The sequence below is a fragment of the Myotis daubentonii genome, chromosome 1 (genome assembly GCF_963259705.1).
Source record: "Myotis daubentonii chromosome 1, mMyoDau2.1, whole genome shotgun sequence".
Taxonomy (NCBI): Eukaryota; Metazoa; Chordata; class Mammalia; order Chiroptera; family Vespertilionidae; genus Myotis; species Myotis daubentonii.
The window spans coordinates 210,487,234-210,507,437 of NC_081840.1; the positions used below are offsets into that span (position 1 = coordinate 210,487,234).

Sequence of the window (20,204 nt, forward strand, 5' to 3'; positions counted from 1 at the left end):
CAACTGAACGCTGTCTCCGTGTCCTTCCTTCTTTGCCGACTCCGTCTACACCTTTGGGGACCCCTGGACCTGCTGGGGCTGGACCCCGGCATGGTTCTATGCATTTCTCTTTCCCCGGCTATGTCATAGGCAAGACTCTGTCCGACCTGCTTCCACAGGCTCGTGTCCACAGTCCCCTCTGCCCAGCGATGTCATAGCAGCACTTGCTGGCATGTACAAGCGATGGAGCTGGTCTAATTAGTGCTACTATCACACCCTGCATGGAGGTGTTACAACCTAACAAGCATTTGGGTAGCAATACTAAAAACCTAAGACTTCAAATGATTTCACTGATGGTGAGGTAACATTCACACTTTGACTCACAGGTGTTCATGAGGCATTCCTTCACTCCTGGGCTAAAAAGCAAAAATCCAAAGTTTCTAAAAAAAACCCAAAAACCAGACAACCCAAACACCATAAAAGTGTGCACATAAATTACTTTATTGCTTTCTTGTTTCTTATTTAATGTGGAGTCAATGCTTTTGAGTAATGGTCAGAAGATGTCCAGATTTCAACATTATTAAACATCAAACAGTAAAATATGTGGAAAGAAGCCCTCCAATGTTAACTCCCAGTATATCTGGTGGAACAACCTGGGATAAAGGCCACTGGGCTTGTCATCTTGGTTTATGCAGAGAACTGCTATCCTGACACGGGAAATAGGAAAGGTCTCAGATATCACCCACGTGTTTAGGCAGCACGCTATGTGTTTAGGCAGCACGCTTGTCTTCCTCTGAAACGTCTGGGGAGACTGACAATGACTCCAAATATGAGAATCCTTCCTTTCACCTCAGGCTTAATTAAAAGAGTGAGAAGAAATTCCTGTGGAACAGAAGAAGTGGTTAGGAAAGCGGTTTTCACCCGGTGTACCGCAGGCATTTCTAAAACATGCAATACCTGACTATTTAGTCAGGGGCACTGACCTCTTTTGCCTTAGATTGTCAAATAGAAAAATGACAACAGCCAACACAACAATAGCCATCTGGTGTGAATGAATAAAAATTATATATATTTTTTGTCAGATCAGCAAAAAATACGTCTTTTGGTGTGCTGCAGAACTTTAGTAAGTAGCTTGTGTGTGTCATGAGATGACAAGAGCTGACAATCTCTGGGCTAGGATGATCAAGACCAGCACTGATTCTGCCGTAACTGGTTTGGCTCAGTGGATAGAGCGTCAGCCTGCGGACTGAAAGGTCCCAGGTTCGATTCCGGTCAAGGGCATGTACCTTGGTTGTGGGCACATCCCCAGTAGGAGGTGTGCAGGAGGCAGCTGATCGATGTTTCTCTCATCGATGTTTCTAACTCTCTATCCCTCTCCCTTCCTCTCTGTAAAAAATCAATAAAATATATTTTTAAAAAAAGAAGAAAAAAGACCAGCACTGATTCTGCTGTCAAGGAAGTGTCATGTGCCTACCCAGTTCCTCTCTGACCACCCCTTGTAAAAGGACACGTGGATTCTGAGAGCGCGCACAGCAGGCCCCGCACAGCGACGAGGTGAAGCCAGGGCAGCCGTGGGCATCTTTCTGCGTGTTGAAGGCACAAGGACCTCATCGTCCTGAGGTAGGGGGAGGGTCACCGTGTTGGGAATTATATTCAAAACACACATCCTACCTCCAGGAAACTGCTCTCAGCTGCCATACATTTGTTTGCAATTTTGATCTCCTTTTGAAAGTCCCCAAGTCTCTGGCATCCCTAAAAAATGCTGCTGTGCCCCGCTACCTCTGCAAAGAATCAGATTCCCAAGGAGTGGAGGCTCAAAGGGACACACAGCTGCAAAAATAAATACGCAACTCAACTTTTAATGAATATGAAACACCACAAGGAAATAAATATCTCAGACTCTACAACTACAGGTCGCATTCAAGCAATCCCTCGTAGAGTCTTCAAAATGGTGATTTTCCCATAAAACATTCATCTACAATAACTTTGATCAATATGTAAGGACTAAGCAAAAATGTATGAAAATATGATTTTTTTTTTAAAAAAAAAACTTCATTAAATACCAAGAATAGTGATCAAATTCAAGATGTCACATTTAAATGAATTGCTTCTGATCTTTCCTAATGTCATCTTGGCCTTCCATGCGAGCATGGACCAGGGCCACCTGCTGACCCTCCGTGGGAGAGCCATGGACCCCCATCCTTGCCAGAGGAATCATCTCGAGCCCTCGGGCTTTTGCGATTCCACAGCATGAAGAATGCTCTTTACAAACACAGTAATACTGAAAAAAGAACATAAAAGTGCATTTATTCATGTCCATGCCGTCTAAATCTACTGATTACAGTCATCAGGACCCACTGGAACCTAAACAACAATAAAAACACGGGGACACGCATCCCCCTGATCCGCTAGTTTCCGTTCAGAAGACTCCGCGTGCTGGCGAGCCAGTTTCCTCCCTGAGAAGCATGCTCCGCGCCTCGCTCTCTCCCTCCAGCATCTTCTGTCTCTCTCGGTTAAGGCCTAGACAGCGTCGGATGGTGTCCCATGTCTCCTCGGGCCGTGCCCTGGCGAGATGCTGTCAGTCGCCCGTGGGCTAGGGCTGCACGAGGTCAGGCTGGGGTGCCCTCAGCTCTGCGGTCCGCTGCTGGAGCTCCTCCACCGTCCGCAGCAGCGCTGACCTCTCCAGCTCCAAGGCCAGGGCAGCCTGCTTCAGCTTGCTTTCATTGGTCAGGAGCTTCTCCACGGTGGCTTCCAGGCTCTGGATCCTACCATTTGCCACCTGGAGAGTAAAAGGAAACATGAGACTGTCGTTGCCCAGTGACAACACAGGGGGATCCACAGTGCACTCCCCTGTCCGGCCTTTGGGGAGCTGTGGAGCCACATTTTGGCAAAGAGGAGTCCACTGGGCACCATCAGTGCTTCTGGCCACACAGGAGGACTACATCTCCCAGGATCCCTTGCAGGTAGTCTGGGCCCCAGAGCTCCTCCCCTGCTGTGGCTGCTCTGGGAGCTGTACATGGAGGCGGTGGCTTCACAATGCAGAGGGAGCCCGAGCTCCGAGCCACACACTACAGGGATGGCAGCTCAGATATGGCCACAGCGTCTTCCTGGAGAAGAGGTGGCGCTTCGGGGACAAAGACCTCTGTGCTCCGCCACTGAGACTTGGAGCTTTACTTATTACTGCCGCACATCCTGGCCTACTTAGACGACACCATCTATTTGCACGTACAAACTGATTTCAAACTGACAGTCAAAAGGGATTCCACGGAAAGGCCCAAGCAGCAAGAGCTCACTAATCTGAAATTCTTTCTATTTTTTGCAGAGTGACAAGATATCACTATGTCAAGGAACATGGGCATTCACCCTGGAACACGTGTGGGGCGCTGTGAACAGCCACGCGTTCTGCTAAGAGGCTCCCGTGCAGGGTCTCTCGGGCCGGTCACCACCTCCGCGAGCTAAGTGGTCTCCTCATGTCCCCCTGGCCCACGTCCTCAGTGGCCGGCACAACATTAATGTCAGTTTGCACTTCCAGGTGCTTCTCTCTTGCAGGCACTCGGGCGGCTTCCAGGCAGCCAGTGAGCTGGCTCTAGTGAAGCTGAGGGTTTCCTGAGAAAACCACCGACCCCCCTGCTGTCCCGCGGCCTCTCTGGCCTGGGCCTCGGCTCCCAGCTGTGCTCTGGTCACCGGGTGGTTAATCCAGCCCAGGGGCCACAGGTTCCCATCTATTTCGGGGGGGTGGGGGATGGTACTACTTTTTTTTCTCATTTTCAAACAGGAGAAACTGTGTTTTGAACATGGCAACACTTGTGCTGGACAGACAACTCATGACTCCAAGTCTAGCTTAGGCTGTGCTACTGGGACACTCAAAATAGAAGGAACAGGACTGGGATCCTAAGTCTGCGGGCCCACCAGGCCGGGCTGCTCATGCCTGGTGCGTTCCTCCCAGCAGGACTCTGAGCCGCACAGTCCGACCCTCGGCCCAGGCCTGGGTCAGGCCCCACCGCGTGTCCAGGTAGGATGGCTTGTTCAGAAGCCCCACGACACACCAGGGGCACCCACAGCTCAGCGGGGAGCTTTCTGCAGGGCCACTGACTGCCACGTGAGCGTCAGGGCTCCCCGGGGAGACCGAAGCTCTCCCCTGAGAAAGCAGGTCTCCTCCTGCACAGGGGGCTGCCCCCCACTGCGCCTGGCTCCTGGCGCCCAAGGACTTGCGGTTGATTACTATGAAAAACGTCCGTCCATTATTATTTGGCACCACCTGACATGTCTATGAGATTGCCTCATGGATGCCGCTGGACAAAACAGGGTAACGGTTTGGCCTCCCACTGCGAGACAACATTTTTAAGTGCTACCAAGAGAATAAGTGGGGCGTTGGGATGTCTAATAACTATATAGGCAGAACAAAGCTAGAAAATGGGTCAGTTTTGATACTTTGGCAAAAATAAAAAATAAGAAAAAAGATTTATGTTGAAAAATTAACCACTGTATTGAACGCCTAGCCTTGGACTCTGAAAACTGCTTAAAACGAAAAAAAGATGGAGGTGAGCGTCTCACAGAACTTACAGTCCAGCTGAAGGACAGTAACCCCCTGTGACTCCTCAAGGGTCATGGGGACAGGACATACAAGCACCTACCAACCAACAACACAGTCCGTACCCCAACTCTTTGAGAGCAACAGTGTCTTACGGCTCCCCCACAGCAGGGCTCAGTCAGTGTGGTGGGGGCATAAGCTGCGGTCCTGAGTGACCCCTCCAGAAACACAGAGCCGCTTGGTCAAGAGAAAGAGCATTGCCAGGAGAAGGCCTGTTGTCACCATGACCGCCTGGCGCCTTTCCTGACGAATGCGGATTTTGGAGCAGCTTTTCACAACACCCTCTCCTCACGAAAAGGGACAGTATCACAGAAGCAACACAAACTCACTCTCCACCCTCCATTTCACACACGCACAATGAGCCTCCTGCCTCTCTTAACAAGCCCGTGCTGCAGACGCGAGTCTGAGCTCTGCGAGAAATGCTTCCGCCTGGTGTATGTCAAGGACCCAGTCAGTGTTTGTTCGGAAGGCGTTTGAAATGACCGCCTACACTGCTGTCCCTTACAGGCCAGATAAGGCTCTGTATCCCCTTGAACTGGAGAGACTGCACACAGACACACTTTGAGTCAGGACATCTCAGTCACGGGGAGAAAAGCAGCCACGTTTCCGAATGTGACAGGCCTTAGGACTGGGCGGGGAACGCATTTTCCTTTGTTCCTCTAGAGCAGCGGTTCTCAACCTGTGGGTCGCGACCCCTTTGGGGGTCGAACGACCCTTTCACAGGGGTCGCCTAAGACCATCGGAAAACACATATATAATTACATATTGTTTCTGTGATGAATCACTATGCTTTAATTATGTTCAAATTGTAACCATGAAAATACATCCTGCATATCAGATATTTACCTTACGATTCATAACAGTAGCAAAATTGCAGTTATGAAGTAGCAACGAAAATCATTTTATGGCTGGGGGCCACCACAACATGAGGAGCTGTATTAGAGGGTCGCGGCATTAGGAAGGCTGAGAACCACTGCTCTAGAGGAACTATCTCCTTGGGCACGGGGACAGATCCCTGCGGAGGGAAATGCACTTCGGGCCCGGCTGATTTATTAGGCTCTCAGACGCTGGCCTTTCTCATATCACCGCCAAGCCTGTGTCTGCAAAGCGGCAACCTCCTATGGAGAGAAATAGAGGCTCAGGTCGGGAGGGAAAGCTAATTCCCAGGTCAGCCCAAGAGCGCATAAAACACACACTTGGGGGTGGCGTGGGGAGGAAAATGTATTTTTTCTTGCGGAAACTAAAAAAAAAAATTTTGTAAACACTCCACAAACAATTCCTTAACGCTGACAGCATTACCACCCATTTCTGATGTTAAAAAAGTAGACCATGTGGTTCCTTTATTCCATCAGATTGGAAAAGGGGCTGTGTGTGCGCTGAGCCCTTAGGTGTTCTTCCTGTCCTTGTCACACAAACAAGGGAGGCAGGACGGAGCCGGCCAGCGGTCTGCCCCGGGGAAGCGTGGGTGGGAGACGTGGGGAGACCAGGGCTCTGGGCTGCCCTCTGCCCTTGCTTCCTGTCACCCTCTGTGCACACAACCAGTGTTTGCCTTTCTAGTGTTCTCGTCCACACGCATCCATGGTAAAATGGAAGCTTCCAGAACTATGTCCTTCATCAATCAAGACTTGGTATTTGCACCAAGGACACATGTATCACGATCCTATGCCCTGGTTTACTTTTTTAATTTTATTTTTTAATATGTTTTTATTGATTTGTAGAGAGAGCGGGAGAAGGAGAAGGGAGAGATGGAAACAACAGTGAGAAAGAAACACTGATGTACGCCCCTACTGGGGATCGAGCCTGCAACCCGGGCATGTGCCCAGACCGGGAATCGAACCAGTGACCTTTTGGTGCATGGGCGATGCTCAACCACTGAGCCTGGTTTATTTTGCAAGGTAGATGATGTCAGTGTCGCCTTCCTCCTTTAACATCCCTCTGTGGACCTGGCTGATTTTGCTCACAGAAGCTCAAGCCTTTGCTTCTCTTGTCATGATTCAAAGCACAACTGCTGGCCCTCAGCTAAGAGCTGTGCAGAGTCCGGATTGCAAGTTCCTGCTAACGGCAGAAACAGCCCCTCAGGAGGCTGTCTGACCTCAGCAAAGGATCACCTGTCTGCTGCTGAGGAGGAAGGCCCAGGACTCCTGGGACACCTGTGATCCCAACTCTAAAGGGACCTGGGCAGAAAGGTCCTGCGGTCGTGGGAAAGCCAGCCTGCCGAGTTAATGAGATACCGGGTTCAGGAAGCTGCCTCCTGAGTATGCTCTACCTGCAGCTGTTCCAGGAGGTCGAGGTTCTGTTTGCGTAAGCTGCTGTTGGCTTTCTCCAATTTGTCCATTCTTTGGTTGTCGCTGAGAGGAGAGGAATCGATAAGTTCTTCTTGAAGCACATGGTACTCCACTTCATACGCTTGTAACTGCTTAGAAATGTCCATCTCAAACACCTGTTAAATGCAGAGACGTCATCAGGCACCGAAAGTGAGAAAAACCACACAAGCGCACACACACACACACACACACACACACACACGTGACCATGTCAACGGGCCCCACTAAAACGCCTACTCTGTGCCTGGTATATTAATGATAATTTAAGAAAACTCTCTGCCCTGAGAAGGAATCATTTTACTTGGGAGGAAAGGATATAAGAAGCATTTGGAACTAAGCCTAAGACAACAGTAAGGAGGGTCTCTGATATTCATTTTCCAAAAGCCGACACCTTGTTTTTACAAAGGCACACAACATTTGTTTTGAGCTCTGATTTCAATACTTATTTTCTTCTTCTCTGAAAACTCTATTAGGCTAGATGCATCAACTATGGGTCAAAGGGAGGAAACAAAACAAAAGCATCGCAGCCCTATCTGCCCCGTCACCGAGTCAAAGTTTAATTATAGTTCAGCTGGGTTTTCAGAGTTACAAGAACAGCTAAGTAATGGAGCTGTTTACTGAAAACCATGCCTTGCACACAAGACATGCAGCAATGAGCCAAAACCCAAATGTCACCCACATAGATGAGTGAATACGAAACAATGCCTGCGCTGCCTTCCTTCCCATAATAGTAACAGTGATGAAAAAACCACCCGTGTGAAAAACAACCCCGGGTGCACGAGTGAGTGAGTGGTCTGTCTGTACTTTCTCTTGGGGACTGAGCTTGAGGGGGGCAGGGGCAGGGCTGAAACGGGGGGCAGAGGGCAGAGGGCAGAGGTTGCCGCCTCAGGCACCTCCTCTCTTTCCTGGCTGCATTGACAACACCATGGGGCTGAGCCTCTGGGCACCCAACACGGACCCTGGGGAATCTGAGAATTCAGTCACCACATAAAGAAGCCACATGATCAGAATACACGGTTAGAGAATGAGATTGGGCTTTACAGGAGCAGAAACGGACTTTTCAGCACATTTCCTGAAAAGGAAAGGCCAACAGAGTTAAAATCAATGGAGAGCTCGTTTCCCCTGATGGCCCGCTATCAGCACCCACAGGGCTGAGTCCTATCTTCCCTGAAATCAATTTTAAAAAACCATGTTCACTATCTCACTGTTCACAACAATCTCATTTTGTCTCCCTTAAGGCTAATTCCCCAGCTTCCTGGTTTTCAATTTAATTCGATGGATACTAATTAGGCACAAAGTCTTTCTATGCTGAAAAACTAACTGACATTGTACTGGTTGCATGTGTGCGCGCTGTTCACTGTATTGACCCGATTCTCAGTCATCCCTCAGAGTGACCGTGAGGTCAGCAGAGATTATCATCTCTATTTTCAGTCAAGGAAGCTGACTCAGAGGCTTTGAGTCAGTCTCAGATCCCGGCTCCACCGGCGACTCCCCGAATGACCTTGAGCAGGTCTCTTGACCTCTCCCAGGATCAGATCGTGGCCTCCAGCACCTCTGGGAGAGTTACAGGACACAGCGTTCCCAGCACCTGGCTGGCAAGCCAAGAGGCAGGTGCTCACTCAGCTACGGGATCTGCTGCCACACACTGTGGTGAAACCCTCACATTCAAGCTCGCGCTTCAGCAAAATGACAAAGGATGCCACAGCGTGGACCTTCTGAACAGCTCAAACCGCCGACAGTAAAACCGAGACTGTGTGGCATTGGGGGTGTGACTATAAATGGGGTACAGAACAAATGTCACACACACACAGCTACCTTTCTTCTTCCACCAAGATTTATTTTTAAAGGAGCTCCTAACCTGGAAAACTTGGGAACAAAACGTCTGGCCATTTACACAAATTGATGATCAGCTGAGGTTAAAGGCTCTCAACTGTGCCTGAAGCTATAAACTCTCAGGCCTCCATTAATACCTAGGAACCTGCCCGGGTCCTAATTGTCTCTGCTTAATGGCACCATTATCTCCTGGGTCTCCAAACACTTAGGGCCCTCAGATTTTGCAGTGATGCCCCAGAATTTATCCCAAACCATGGCAGCCTGTGGTTGGTGGCAAAAAGAGCCCTGGTCTCCTCAGACAATGCTTGTTCAAGTTGCTATATATTCTTCATAGCCATCATTCTTATAAACGGCTTCATGGTACTCTACCACCTCGACCTATCACAACCATGCCAATCCATGCATCCAGTGTTGGCTGCCCAGTAACTTGGGAGTTTCTGTTGCTCTAAGTGACAACTCTAAGCGTCCTTGTCCATATGGCTTTCCCCATATTTCGGATTATTTTCTAAGGATACATTCCAGGAAATAGGATTACTAAGTCAAAGGGGAAGAATATTTTACTGGTTCTCGAGACATATTGCCAAACTGCTACCCACATGGGAACGATCAGTGTACAACACCATTAGCAGCACACGAATGTGCCAGACTCAGTGCACACACCCTTGGCACTGTGTATTGGCATTAAACATTTCGTTTGGTTAATCTAGTCAGTAAAGCATTATATGTTATTTACATTTGAATCATGCACGAAGCTAAATATTTTCCCAGATGCTGTTTATTACACGGACCTCCTCCTTAGTCTAAGTTCTTGGCTCATGTGCTAGTGGAGACGGAGTTTCTCTCTGCCATCTGTGGACACTGCATAGTGAAGCTGTGAACCTGGTGTCTGCACAACTAGCCCCGTGCTTTCCACGTCCCCACCCCACACCTGCCCCGCCTCTGCCGGTCTCAGTGGCTCACTCAAGGCTGAGAGAGGAGCGGTCCGCCCAGGTATCAGCAGTAAGGGGGCGGCAGGGTCTGTCGTGCATTTAAAAACAGTAATAAACCCCACTAATAGTTGGTCTGCTTTTTATTACCACCACATGCACACAATCCTAAACAATGCCAGTGGTAAAATAAAGTATCCCTCCCACCCTACCACACCCTCTAGGTCTGGCACTGATGGGCCTTTTTAAAAAGTACTCACTTCCAACAGTGCAAACTGCCCAGGCAGAGAGCTCCTCCCAAAGGCAGGAAAGGGGGCCTGGCCACGGACTCCGAGGAGCCCTTCTGAACAAAGGAGCCTTGTTAAGATTCTGGTTCCGGCCCCACATGCTCAGCTCGCACAGAGAACTGCCAGCTGTTTACGGTGAAGTTGCCAGGAGCAGAGCTTCTCCATTGGTTCCCAGGGTGCGAATCCCCTGGGATCTCGCTAAAATGCAGATTTGGACTCAGCAGGTCTCTGGTGAGGCCCCAGATGCTGCATTTCTCACCCGATACACTGACAGTTCCTACCTGATACACTGACAGGCTGGGGCCAGCTTTAAATGGAGCCCAAAGGAAGCTGAAAATAGGCTCTTTCCCTGTCTCCCCACCCCCACCCCGACTCTGTTTTCCTTCCTTACACTGAACTGGGGTTGCAGAGGCCGATGCACTCACTGTGACAGGAATGCAAACTGGACCTCCTCTTAGTTTCTGTTTACCCCCAGGGTTTCCCCTCTTCTTGGGTCGGGATTTTAAAGTCACACCAAGGCCCTGTCCTCCTGCCCGGGGCTCTCAGCTCTGGACTTGCCCCTCTGTGGCTGCTCCCAGCCCATCTGCATGGACTGGGCCAGCGTCCTCGCTGCTCTCTCTCATCCTGTACGCAGGCTGTGTCCCAGCCTCTGGAGCCAAGACCACCCATGGAGAGGGCATTTAGTGAAACGGAGCCAATGGCGATCACAGAGATGCCAGACCTGCCCATGCATACAGGCCAACTGTGTGCAATTAATGCACTTACCACTTCCACCCTGATTCCTCCAAGGTCAAACCTGGGGTTCTGTGAGCCTGCAGAGGAAGCATGCTGCACCTCAGCCTCATTTCTGAGCAGGACTCGAGACTACAGCCCCCTCTGGGGGCCAGGACTCCTCAGGCCCTAACCATCTCTCTCTCTCTCTCCCTCTCCCCTCTCTCTCTCACACGCACACGCGTGCACACACACACACGCACACGCACACGCACACACGCTGAACCGCCAGGCATCTGGAATCTCTCTCTAGTCTCTCACTCCCATGCCTTTGCATATGCTGTGACCAGGGACCAGCAACGACAGCCTGCAGACTGAATCTGTCCCATCGCATGTTTCTGTAAATAAAGTTTCACTGCAGCACGGTTACCTCATTCCTATACACACCGTCCATGGCTGCTTTCGCTCTGCAAAGGCAGAGCTGAGTGGATGCAGCAGAGACCTTATGGCCTACAAGCCCACAGCCTCACTGTCTGGCCCGCTACAGAAGACGTGTGCTCACCCGTCTTGCTCATTCTTTGTTCTTTTTCTTTTTTTAACTTATTTATTGATTTGAGAGGGTTGGAGGTGAGAGATTTGTTGTCCCACATATTTATGCATGCCTTGGTTGATTCCTCTATGTGCCCCGGCTGGGGATAGCACCCACAACCTTGAGGAAGCAGGGTGATGCCCTGACCAACTGAGCTACCTGGCCACGACTTCGGCGAATTCTTTGAGGCTCAGCTGAACTGTATGCCTTCAAGTCTCACACCCTCCACCAGACAGGCTCCCATGAGCCTTGCACAAGCACCGCGGTAGCTCGCACCACACTTGTAATTACTGGGTTACGTGCTTATTTTCTGCACCGGCTGGGCTCTGGTGTCCAAGAGACACGTTATATTTCCGGCTCTGCCACGTTATACGGGTGGGGGCGTGTTACTCTCTCCACATCCGGTCTCCCCAGCTTTAAAACAGGGGTTATAGTCCCCATTCCAAAGCTGTCAAGGAGTCAGTGGTCTAACAAATGCCAAGTTCAAAGCAGCCGCCTGAAGAAAACCAGAGACACACATAAAACTGTTCTCTCCCTGTGTTGTGTCCACGTCCGTCCTCCGAACACTTAAGGGGCACCCAATAATCTCAACGGGTGCCTTTTACAGAAAAGGGGAGGAAAATGGGATTTTTCCTGGAGCTCAGTATCCAGGAGGTAAACAATGTCAGCTGAGGCTGCTGGCCTTAGCGTCAGGAGCAAAGTCAAGGCACTCACTGGGCCAGACTTTGGGTTCAGTGACCAAGGCTCCCCGCATTTCCCCAGCAGCATAAAATACCAGGGGAACGAAAATATATGCAACAAAAACTCTGAGAAGGAATAAATGCACACAACTGCCAGGAATTACAGTATCAAACGGTGGAGATTTTGGTATTAATATACAGGTAAAATACAGAGAAACTCTATAGTGAAATGACACCCAGAGGCCCTGGGGGTGTTGGGTGGCTGCTAGAGCCTGTGAGGCCAGAGGATCTGAGTGTGAGACCCGCCCGGGTGACGGAGGGCCAGTCCATTATCCACCTTGAGCCCCAGGCTCCTCATGGGTTAAAGCCACCTCTCCTCTCGGGAGTGCAGTCATGATGAAATGAAAGCAGGGGTATTTATAGACTCACACGGAACCTGGTAAAAGTAGGGCCTCCACAAGCCAGAGTTAGAGGCGGAGCCTATCAATGAGTGGAGAGCTGCTGCCTCACACAGGCCTGTGAAACGTGGAGATGCAAAGAGATGCCTAGCACGGCACCCTCCCCCTCCAGGCCTTCTTGCTCCTTTCTCTGTGCCCAACACCTAAGGAGGGGCAGCCAAGGACATCACAACTCCGAGTCTGGGGGCACCAGACCGGAAGTGCTGCTCCTCTTGGACTAACGGAAGTCCTCAGAATAAGGATTCTTTAAAAGCTTTATTTCACTATTTGTTTTTTCGGAATTGCTCTCTGTTTTCATTGTATTTGGAGCAGGTGAGGTTAAGTTCTAGGCTCACGAGAGGCCTGAGGCTGACTCCGCAGTGCTCCACACAGACCTCTCCTCAGAGCTTCTCAGCCAGCCCGCCTTGGGCACCTCCCAGGTGACCCCACCCTCTGCTAAGCAGCTCAGCCCTTCGCAGTCAGCAATCACTATTGGAAGATTCTTCCTTAAGCAGGGTCCAAATCTGCTCCCACCCCTAATCCAGACCATGGGATAACTGGTCCAGTTGTAATTCCTGGCTCCATTCACCCCTCACCCTTAACATTCCAGACAGTAATGGTTCTACTGCCCCCAGAAGCCAGAGGTGCTGTGACCACAGGTATGGAGGAGAATTCTATTAAAGTGCGAGCACGCGCACACACACACACACACAAATATTGTGGAATAAACTTATATAAAATGTATATGCTCTATCACAACTTTGCTATGAAAAGTTATTTTTATAAAATAATATTTCAGCAGAAAAATGAAAACACTTATTTTACAACAACCTACATTGATTAGATGTATGAATTTTAGAAGAACACATGACTAGGGGTGAAGTCTCTTAATTATAAGAAACTACTGATAATGTGTGCTGGTCATCACACCTTACCATTGCCATGGTGTTGCCACATGGCATGTCAGCATTGGACTCACAACACATGCACACACATACTCACATTTAATCACTGGACACATATTTGCGATGTGACTCCTACACACCAGGCATCACACAATATGCTGCCCAGAGTACAAAGTGGTAGGAAATAGGTCCTGCTCAATAATAATAATAATAATAATTAATAATAATAATAATACTTCTACATATCCAGGATTGACCCTTTGGAAAGGTTAGGAGTGAATTGTACCTGACTGATGGTCTTTTCCATTTGCACCAAGCCCAGGTTGGGTAGTGTGTTTTTTATAAAGTCGACTATGGTCTCTAGGTTTTCATGCTGCAGAATCAAGGGCTTATGGCTCCCCAACAGACTTAAAGCCACTTTAAATATGACCTCTGATCCCTGAAGAAAGATCATATCTGGGAAAACACAGAAATGCAGAAGGTTAAACCAGACCAATTTCTGATGAAATACCATTCAGTTTCCTTTTCCACACACCGCAGAGCAGGGCAGAGGGAAACATGACCCAAACTGCAAGTTTTATTTCCTTTTTAAGAGCCTGACATTTCAGATAGGGTTGTCAAGGCAATATTGCAAACAATAAAAGAAATATAGTAAACATACTACTAAGATTTTGATAAACATTTTTATTTGCTCCAAAAATATATTAAATTCAAACATGCTTTGAAAGTTAAATTGAAAAATGGAAAATTTTTTATCAGTCTATTTTTCCACGAATGTTCTAGATTTCAAAGGAGTTACTAAAACATATGTTTTTATGGGTAAAACAAAGGTTTTTAGACATAGAACATTAGATATATAGCATTCAAATAGAGATATCTAAATACATAGCCTAAGAGAGAGTAAGTGAAAAAATGCCTATTTCCTCTAATCTGAAATAAGGAGTTGAATGAAAAGATCTCTAAAAACTCTAAATGTCTGCTCAAGTCCAAAAATGCATTATTAAGTATAAGTATACTGAATTTTAGCTCAATAATGGAGTAAAGCTCAGCCCTAGCAACAGATTGTGGGTGACTAAATTCAGGCAATTTACCTGACAACTGGAATAATCTATCAACACTAATAAAAGAGAAAAATGGTAATTGGCGTACGAGCTACCCTTTTCATTGGCTAATCAGGGCTATATGCAAATTAACTGCCAACTAAGATTGGCAGTTAACTGCCAACAAGATGGCGGTTAATTTGCATATGTAGGCACAATGCAGGGAGGCGAAAGGGAAAGCAGGAAGAAGCCCCCTGCCACTGACAGTGATCGGAAACCCAGGGGGGAGCTAAGAGCTGGGGGGCAGGGCAAAGGCGGCCCTGGGGCCGCCTTTACCCTGCCCCCCAGCCATGATCGGAGAATCAGGTGCCTTTTCCGCCCTGGCCAGTGATAGCAGGAAGTAGGGGTGGAGCCAGCGATGGGAGCTGGGCACGGTCGAAGCTGGCTGTCCCAGGAGCTAGGGGTCCCTTGCCTGGGCCTAAAGCGAAGCCCACGATCGTGGGGCCGCTGCAGCTGTGAGTCCCCGCTGCCTGGGCCGGACGCCTCAGCCAGAGGCGTCCTGCAGGGGCAGGGGCGGAGCCCGCGCGATTCCGGCACCCCCCGCTGCCACTGCAGGTCCCCGCTGCCCGGGCCAGACGCCTAGGCCAGAGGCGTCAGGCCTGGGCAAGGGGCCGACCCTGCGATTGGAGGGTGATGGGGGTCAACGCCTGAGGGCTCCCAGTATGTGAGAGGGGGCAGGCTGGGCTGAGGGACACTCCCCCCCACACACACCCAGTGCACGAATTTCGTGCACCAGGCCCCTAGTATAATATAAAAAGCCTGTGGTCATCACACCCTCATGCGATACCAACTGATCAGCAGGAGGCTGCGTGCGAGGCAGGCACACGCGGGTGGGCGGGGACTTGCTGCTGCGTCCCCGTGGGTGCCAGCGGGGACTTGACCAGGAGGTGCATCGGGTGAATCCCGCGGTGCAGACCACAGGGTGGGACTCGGGGCCGTCGCGCAGCATGCCGGCCCCGCGGGGCAGGACTGGGGGCAGTCCCACTGCGCAGGCGGGGTCAAGGGTCTCATGCGATTTCATGCACTGGGTCACTAGGCCTATACAATAAAAGGGTAATATGCAAATCGACTAAACAGTGAATGACCAGTCGCTATGACGCACACTGACCACCATGGGGCAGACGCTCAATGCAGGAGCTGGCCCCTGGTGGTCAGTGTGCTCCCACAAGGGGAGCACAGCTCAGTCAGAAGATGGCTGGCGAGCGCAGCAGCAGTGGCAGGAGCCTCTCCCGCCTCCACGGCTGCGCTAAGGATGTCCAACTGCCGGCTTAAGCTGGTAGTCAGACATCTCCCAAGGGCTCCTGGACTGTGAGAGGGTGCAGGCCGGGCTGAGGGGACTCCCCCCCACCCCCTATGCATGAATGTGGTGTACCGGGCCTCTAATGTACATATAAGAAAAGATATAGTTTAAAGATGAGAGCATGAATCTAATTAGAGGCAACTGCCAATCTGTCTCTCCCTCTGGCTACAGGGCAATGGAAGAGACCAAGAAGCTGGAAATCCCATCAGGTGGAGGAAGACAGAGCAGATGGGGAAGAGCCCCAGCACCACGCCTCTCTGGGTGGTTCCGTGGGATGATATGTAAAAGCCGTGGAGAAAGAGAAGTGGCTGGATGCCACCATGCGTAAGGGAAAGGTGTCAGGGTGGTGTGTGGACCACACACAGGGCAGACTGAGGTGCCGACTGGCCAGTCAGCCTCGGAGGTGCGCTGTGACCTGCACGAGGCCTTAACCTCCTGAGCACACCTGGTGCTGGTGGGCAGGGCCCTAAGCGATGCTGTGCGGAGGTCAGCCCGTCTCTCTCAGGGCTCAGGGCCACAGAGCCCACAAACTTCACAACTGCTTGTGGCTCAGGGCAGCCCCCAGGGACCAGAAGTTTCCACGGCTGCCTCCCTCTTCGGCTTGGCTGCAGAGGCCGATCTCTGAATGGCGAGTCTTAGGTGAAAAAGAGTAAATATGAAGATTCCGTGGTTTAGACACGAAGCCTTCCTTTCAGTATATGAACATTTATAGCTGAACAAAACCTGATGGCATTTGTCAGAATATTTAGGACATTTTAGTCAGGGGTCCAGGGAACGGACTGCACTACCTGGAAGTACATCCTATAGTGACAGTTCACTGTCGTCGGTCTCTGAGGGACAAGTACCTTAAAACTAGATACAGTACCATTTGGGGTGGTGAACACACAATATACAGTTGATGTGTTATAGAACGGTACACCTGAAACCTACATAACTTTACTAACCAATGTCACCCCAATAAATTCAATTTAAAAATTAGATAAAGTACAGTACCCAAGCCAATTAAATAATTATTGGGGAGCTTTTGAGCATAAACAAATACGTAATCCATATCAGCAGTCTCTTATGTCCTCAATGTTTTATTCCTTTATGAACTTGGTGCTTATAGCAAGTCTACTTAGTAGAGTGTACTCTAAACTCAGACTTTACTGGACTGTATGAAAAAAACAAAAAGAATTTTAGAGAGTTGAGTTTGTTTGTTTTTTAACTCTCTTCATTAGTGTGTTAAAAAACACACAATAAAATATAACTGGATATATTTATTTCATTGGGCCTAATGGTCTGTATTTAATGTAATTGCCGGGGTCCAGCCCCAACAGGTCCAGGGGTCCCCAAAGGTGTGGACGGAGTCGGCGAAGAAGGAATGACATGGAGACAGTGTTCAGTTGATCAGCAGCCTAGCCAGGATCTCCAGCCAGGATCTCCAGTCAAGTTCTGGTCTGGATCTCCAGAGAGGCTCTGCTTCGGATCTCCAGCGAGGTTCTGTGGCCAGGTTCTAGTCAGGTTCTCTTGCCATGTTCTATAGTCAGGTTCAGTCCAGGATCTATTGCCATGTTCTCTCCAGCGAAGTTCTTCTGTCTCCAGGCTCCATGTAGGTTCTGTCTTCTGAATTCTGTTCTAAGCTCTGTCTCCTGAGTTCTGTGTTCTGAGTTCTGTCTTCTGTCTTGTTACAACTATATTTATACCAATTGATTCAATCCTATCAATCTCTATTACAAAGGTTAGGGCGTTTCTTATCTCCATTCCAGGGAGTAAAGATTATGTAGCTTAAGCATGATTGTTCGTAGTTAAAGTGATTAATTACCCACCTGGCACTTAGTTGAGGGGTTTTATTCCCTCCCTAACTTCAGGGGAAAATCCCTACCTGGGGATTCAACCTTTCTCGGAGAGGTGACCTTGGTTAAAACACAGGGCCAAGAAGGTGAGCAAACATATTAAGAACCATATGCCATATATGCCAGGTCCCTTGAAACAGCAAGGATGGACTGGCTCCCGGCAAATTCCCCCTTTTTTATTTTTTAAAAGCAAGCATTAAAAAGAAAACCCTCAAATGCTCTCTTATATCCATTTTAAGGTTAGGATTGGCGCTTTCCGCTATTACCTGAGTCCTGATCTATCACCCCAGGGAGAGCTTGCCAATCCTGCACTTTCCCGGGGTGGAAAGGCTGCAGTGGGGTTAAGGATAAGGCTCCTTGGGCCTACCTTCTCCCATGCCTCTACATTTACCTTTCCGGCACCTTTCCTTCCTCAGAAAAGCATGGACGTATTTCTTGTATAAAATGTTACATCTGACTGGGAGTAACCTTAATTCCGCTGCTAACAAGCATATGTGTTAAAAGATCAATACGGAGTCTTTTTTCTTTAGACTCAGTATGGCACATCTTCTTAATCTAAAGATCAATACAGAGTCTTCTTTCTTTGGACTCAGTATGGCACATCTTCTCAATCTAAGTTCTGTACTATCCACCTTCTTACCCTATTTATCCTCTATAGGGGGGTCTGTAGCACCCTGGTGGAGTCCTATCCGTCCCGAGTGTGGGGGTTTTCAAGGGGGGGGGGGCTTACCTAGGGGAATCCTGTTCCAGGCATTCCCAAAGGTGTGGACGGAGTCGGCGAAGACTATCCACCCTCTTCCTATGGTGGAGTCCTATCCGTCCCGAGTGCAGGGCGCTTACCTAGGGGGTCCCTGTTCGGGCGCCAGATGCCGGGGTCCAGCCCCAGCAGGTCCAGGGGTCCCCAAAGGTGTGGACGGAGTCGGCGAAGAAGGAATGACATGGAGACAGTGTTCAGTTGATCAGCAGCCTAGCCAGGATCTCCAGCCAGGATCTCCAGTCAAGTTCTGGTCTGGATCTCCAGAGAGGCTCTGCTTCGGATCTCCAGCGAGGTTCTGTGGCCAGGTTCTAGTCAGGTTCTCTTGCCATGTTCTATAGTCAGGTTCAGTCCAGGATCTATTGCCATGTTCTCTCCAGCGAAGTTCTTCTGTCTCCAGGCTCCATGTAGGTTCTGTCTTCTGAATTCTGTTCTAAGCTCTGTCTCCTGAGTTCTGTGTTCTGAGTTCTGTCTTCTGTCTTGTTACAACTGTATTTATACCAATTGATTCAATCCTATCAATCTCTATTACAAAGGTTAGGGCGTTTCTTATCTCCATTCCAGGGAGTAAAGATTATGTAGCTTAAGCATGATTGTTCGTAGTTAAAGTGATTAATTACCCACCTGGCACTTAGTTGAGGGGTTTTATTCCCTCCCTAACTTCAGGGGAAAATCCCTACCTGGGGATTCAACCTTTCTCGGAGAGGTGACCTTGGTTAAAACACAGGGCCAAGAAGGTGAGCAAACATATTAAGAACCATATGCCATATATGCCAGGTCCCTTGAAACAGCAAGGATGGACCGGCTCCCGGCATGTAATAAAAAATATATATATTCCTGTCTGACTGGCGTGGCTCAGTGGTTGAGCGCAAACCTATGAACCAGGAGGTGGTGGTTCGATTCCCAATCAGGGCACATGCCTGGGTTGCTGCTCGATCCCCAGTGTGGGGCGTGCAGTAGGCAGCTGATCAATGATTCTCTCTCATCATTGATGTTTCTATCTTTCTCCCTTTTCCTTCCTCTTTGAAATCAATAAAAGTAAAAAAACAAAAAAAATTTTTTTAAACACACACAATAATCTCGTTGGGAAAGTGATTTAATTTCCCGCATTTGAATATCACTGCGCAAGGAATCACCCCACAGCCCTGCACTGCCCAGCTCACAGCACGGGCTGACTCCTTTCTTCTCTCCTTTCTCACGCCACCAGAAACGGGCTCAGGGCTCTCCCAGGCAGCAAGTAAAGGGAGCCTTAAATTCAGCTGACTCCTGCACTTGGCAAGTTATTTGCTGAGAACAACGCGAATAGCTTCTTCCCTCTGAAGATGCTCAGGCAGGCAGCCCTGTTATTGTGCTAATGGGGACGGACACTCTATTTGAAACTCCCCGAGACATAAAAGGGCAATTTTCCTGTTGGGGGGAAATGATAAACGCCAAGCACACGGCCAGGGAGCGAACGCATCCTGCATCTTTTCCAGCCGCCTTTGTCTTTGTCAAGGGCAATCACTCTGCCTAACTTCCGGGGGGAGGCCGCGGTCCTCCACTGCGACCGGGAACAGGTAGGAGGGGAACGAAGCGTGATGACAGCCCTAACAGATTCTGCAAACACTCCCTGCATCAGCACTGCGCCATGCTGCCGAAGAGCCATTTTCCTGGCTGTGCAGACAATCTTGCTCACCTGTCCCTTTTAGTCCTTGAGCCTCTCTGAAGCCTCCCTCACATTACAGGTGGCTTCTGTTTTTTTGCCAAGCCCCTGGTTTTTACATCCCATCTCCTCGCTCATCCACCTGGGATACATCCTATCGAAACCTTCAGGAGCCTCCTCTTCCATTAGGAGCAAGCCTGGTCCTTTACCCGCAAAGGCAGACCCCTCTGCACCCGAACAGGAAAACACGGGAGGAGGCTATTTTACACCATGTGACGCCCATGACTTTCAGAAAGGCGTCATTACCAGGC

General features: G+C 49.4%; 1 protein-coding gene across 6 annotated transcripts in view; it reads right to left on the bottom strand.

Annotated features, from left to right (window-relative positions):
* Positions 1–456: 456 nt before the first annotated feature.
* TBC1D1 (TBC1 domain family member 1) overlaps positions 457–20,204 on the bottom strand; it is a 210,709-nt gene continuing 190,961 nt past the window's right edge. For all 6 annotated transcript variants that reach the window (XM_059673412.1, XM_059673429.1, XM_059673419.1 and 3 more), the window contains 3 exons: positions 13,549–13,718; positions 6,837–7,010; positions 457–2,758 (listed from right to left, as the gene is read on the bottom strand). In XM_059673412.1, coding sequence (XP_059529395.1) covers positions 2,573–2,758; positions 6,837–7,010; positions 13,549–13,718 — 530 coding nt within the window. In that variant the 3' untranslated portion in view covers positions 457–2,572. The remainder of the gene's footprint in view (positions 2,759–6,836; positions 7,011–13,548; positions 13,719–20,204) is intronic.